This window comes from Octodon degus, unplaced genomic scaffold (assembly GCF_000260255.1).
Source record: "Octodon degus isolate 3935 unplaced genomic scaffold, OctDeg1.0 scaffold00105, whole genome shotgun sequence".
In the NCBI taxonomy this organism is placed as follows: Eukaryota; Metazoa; Chordata; class Mammalia; order Rodentia; family Octodontidae; genus Octodon; species Octodon degus.
This window is the reverse complement of record NW_004524681.1, coordinates 542492-546184: the sequence shown is the minus strand read 5'-3', so window position 1 is coordinate 546184 and position 3693 is coordinate 542492. Positions and strand designations below refer to the sequence as shown.

General features: G+C 48.3%; 1 protein-coding gene across 1 annotated transcript in view; it reads right to left on the bottom strand.

The window, feature by feature from the left end:
• Positions 1–3693, bottom strand: part of Prtg (protogenin) — a 98339-nt gene that overhangs the window by 42689 nt on the left and 51957 nt on the right. Inside the window, exon 12 of the mRNA XM_023724055.1 lies at positions 3395–3583. Coding sequence (XP_023579823.1) covers positions 3395–3583 — 189 coding nt within the window. The remainder of the gene's footprint in view (positions 1–3394; positions 3584–3693) is intronic.

Here is a 3693-nt window from a genome sequence, read left to right as displayed (position 1 = left end):
CAATTAACCACTAAGAAGAATATATGCAGTGTATTATTTGTTGAAACTGTACTTCCGATTTGATTTGAAACTGTCTCATTGCTGTTTATCAATAAAACTTTGAAAAAAAAAATTTCAAGGGGATATCCAGTGCGGCAGGCATGCATAATCATCCAAAGTTCTTCCAAAAGGGAAGGCAATTTAGTAATAATTCTGACGTAAAAATAATGAAGTACCATTATGAAAAAATAAAAAAGAAATAAAATGCTAGCATACTTTTTTTATTTATAAAAAACAAACAAACAAAAAAAAACCCAAGGGCGAAATTCCACTCAGGGATTTCTAATCAAGCAGGCAGGCAGTGGGTTTTGAGGGCCTGTGAAGCACACACGTTGCTTGTTAAATGTTCTGGAGCTTTGTATTTGGTGCTCACTTAGTCACCTTGCTACGAAGCTAAAGATAGTAAGTTCTTTGGCAAATACAAGCTCAGCTGACCGGACATATCACCCTCGCTTTTAAGTCAGCAACAGTAACATCTAAGTAATCTTACCCTTCACATTCTACTACATGAAGACCAAATCAGAAAACAGTCCCTTTGTATTTAGAAACTCCCAAGTTCAGAATTCAAAGCCAATTTCCAAAGGAGAATTTTTTGGTTTTGTTTGTCCGTTGTCAGTGAGCACAAGCGTGTGATGTATTCTGCTTCAGTTTATACTGTGGTGAATACAACCCACATCTAGCCAACAACCAGCCAGTCACAGAAAGTGCTGAGAAGCCAAACTCAAGGGAAATAACAACGAAGATGAGAGACGCCAAAGCGAAGGCAGAACATTGCGTCGCGGACAGTGCTGCTGCCACACCCAAGTGGGAATCACTTCTAGGGTCAAATCCGAACCAGCCAGCAACGCTGAGCTCTTCCACTGCTCTGCGCGGGTCTAATCACAGTACTAAAATGGACACGAGCCTCTTCGATCACTTTCAAAAACAAAGCACCCCACAGCTGGGTAAATTAAGCCTGGAGTTATTTTAAAGTAACCTTCGTTGCTCGCCACAAAGGAACTTAATGAGAAACCTGGGAGGCAAGTGGACAAAGTAGTCAATGAAATACCTATTGGTTCAATCTGTCACAACTTCAGATCACCCTACAATGCCTGACTTGGAAAATCACGCAAAAATATTTGATTTTTTTTGAACTGAAAGAATCAAAAGTCCACTTACTGTATTTTTCCTTTCTGAACAAAGATGTATCTCAGGGAGAATGTGCCCCAATCACACTTTGTAAACTTTTGAGAACTTCACTACCACAAGTGAGAATAGGGCTGGTGACATAGCTCAGCAGACTAGGCGCCTGCTTACACAACCCGTAGGGACTGGGGTTTGATCCTTGGCACCACATGCTGCACTGCCCCACCCCCAGTGCACGGAGCCTGTGACCCAGACTAGTACGGTCCCGGCGCCAGGGAGGCTGAAAACAGGACAATTACTATGAGTCTGAGCTGTAGTGAGACCCTGTACCAAACACATTAAAAAAAAAAAAAGGAACTGAAAAATAAAGAGTGTCCAGGTCATCAGGATGGGGATTAGTATGAAAATGAAGTTGTAAGCCATCAGTCTGTTACTCAAATTGACAGGGAATCAGCAAACAAAAGCGTTTAATCTCATTTCTGAGCCCACTTAGTAAATCTGGCGCCAGCCAGGGCACCTTTCATGTGCAAAAGCTCAGGGGCATCAAGGATCACCCTGCGGGACACAAAGCACCCCTAACCTGCTGCCCTCGACCCATCACTCTCTGATGACCAGGCAGCACTGCCAGATGCTCTGGCACAGACGGTCACAGATGGTCAGCGGCCAGTTAGACACGAGGGCAGCACAGGAGCTGCCCGGGCCTGGCTGACATCCTCGCCTGCCTCTGCCTGCAGCAGGGCCTGGCTCTCAGGCTGAAAGGCCCCGGAGGGAACCCAGCCCCAGGGTGAATGGCACGTGAGCCTGCCCAGCACACCAGCGCTGCAGCTCAGAGCTTCTCTAAGTTTTATAAGCAGGGCCCTGTTTTCTTCTAAACTTCCACCTCTACAGCAAGCTAGCTGCAGCGTATGTTCAAGAGCACAGTAGGAGAGGAATGTGCTTTTAGGTATCTTCTACAGATCTATTCTTCCCCAACAGGAAACCAGAAGTACAGCTCTGATCCATGGTTTAACTACTGTACTGACTCCTGCTTCTTGCTGATCCAGAGTAAAATGTTTCTGAACCACGAGGGGGCCCAGGCAAAGCAAATGCCAGGACTGAGGACACCAAGCTCGACAGACTCTGCAGCAGCCCCTTGCACAGCGAGGGCCAGATGGGACATCTTGGGCTTCTCCTTACCAGTTAGTCAGGTGACAGAGCCACAGCCAAACTTACTTAACCCAAAATAGATTAAATTAAAAGCAATCTGATCAGATTATAAGGCAAACACCATCTGGAAAACTCTGATGAGTGCAGGACCCCCTGGTGCTCCGCTGCTGGCTTGCCCTGGTGCTGCTGAGCTGGGCACTGGGAGCTGGGCGCTGGGAGCTGGAAGCTGGGTTTCATACGATGCAGGGGGGGCAGCTGGGGGCAACAGAATAGAGTGATGCCTGGTGCTGGTGGGGGGGGTGTCAACCTGGCAAGGGGCCTGCTTTAGATACATATATCTTAACTTTTTTTTTTTTGGCGGAACCGGGGATTGAACTCAGGGGATTGAATTAGCGCTTGCCAGGGAAGTGCTAATTCCACTGAGCCATCTCCCCAGCCCCAAAAATGGAATAAGGATTTTTTTTTTTTTTTTTTTGTTCCTCGAATGCCTTCAGGGCACTTTTGGCCAGCTGGAGAGTTGTGAGGTTCGAACTCCAGCAACCTGAGGCTGACAGCTTTGTGGAAGCAGCCACTTAAAGGACTGAGCTAGGGCCAGGCCCCCCTTAACTTTTTACTATACAGGCTGACAGAAAATTCTTTACTTCTGCAGACAGGAAAAACAGGGCACAATGCCTTAGAAGGCTCGGAACCCAAACGGGAGGTAAGTGTTTTACCTCCAGCATCCTTGAGTCAGAACTAGGGGACGTAAATATCGGTGGTTACTGGGTCAGAGGGAAGGGCAGTATTTCATACATAATTACATAAATTAGTTTACGTTTGTGTAGCGTGCTCAGGCAAATTCCGAGTTCTACTTGGTGACTGTCCAATCACTTGGTGAAATTCCTGTTCCCCACGTATCACAACACTTCCCCATGACGGACTGAAAGCTCACACAGCTGGAGTGAGCTCCAGAGAGCACGTTTGCATAGCACAGGCCCTGTGCCGCAGAGGCATGGTGGCAGCAAAGCCAGACCGTCCCTGTGTCTGGAGCCCCTTCTCCTCTGGGAGCTGATACTTTTCTCCCCAGTGTCTGGAGAGCACTCACCCAGGCCACTGAGCGTGTGCAGGAGCTCGCCAGGGCCCAGCATGATGGGTCCGTGCTCCTGCTGCCCCTCCTCCTTGTAGAACAGCTTGTAGCCCTGGATGGCAGCAGGGTCTGCGGCATCACGCTGCCACCGCACGGACAGGGTGGTGCAGTTCAGAGGCTCCAGGCGCAGCTCCGGAGACCTGGGGGCTGGAACCCGCCAGAAGGGTTGTGCGTCACCACCCCACACAGACACACACACACACACACACACACACACACACACACTGAAAAATAAAGAGTGTCCAGGTCATCAGGAT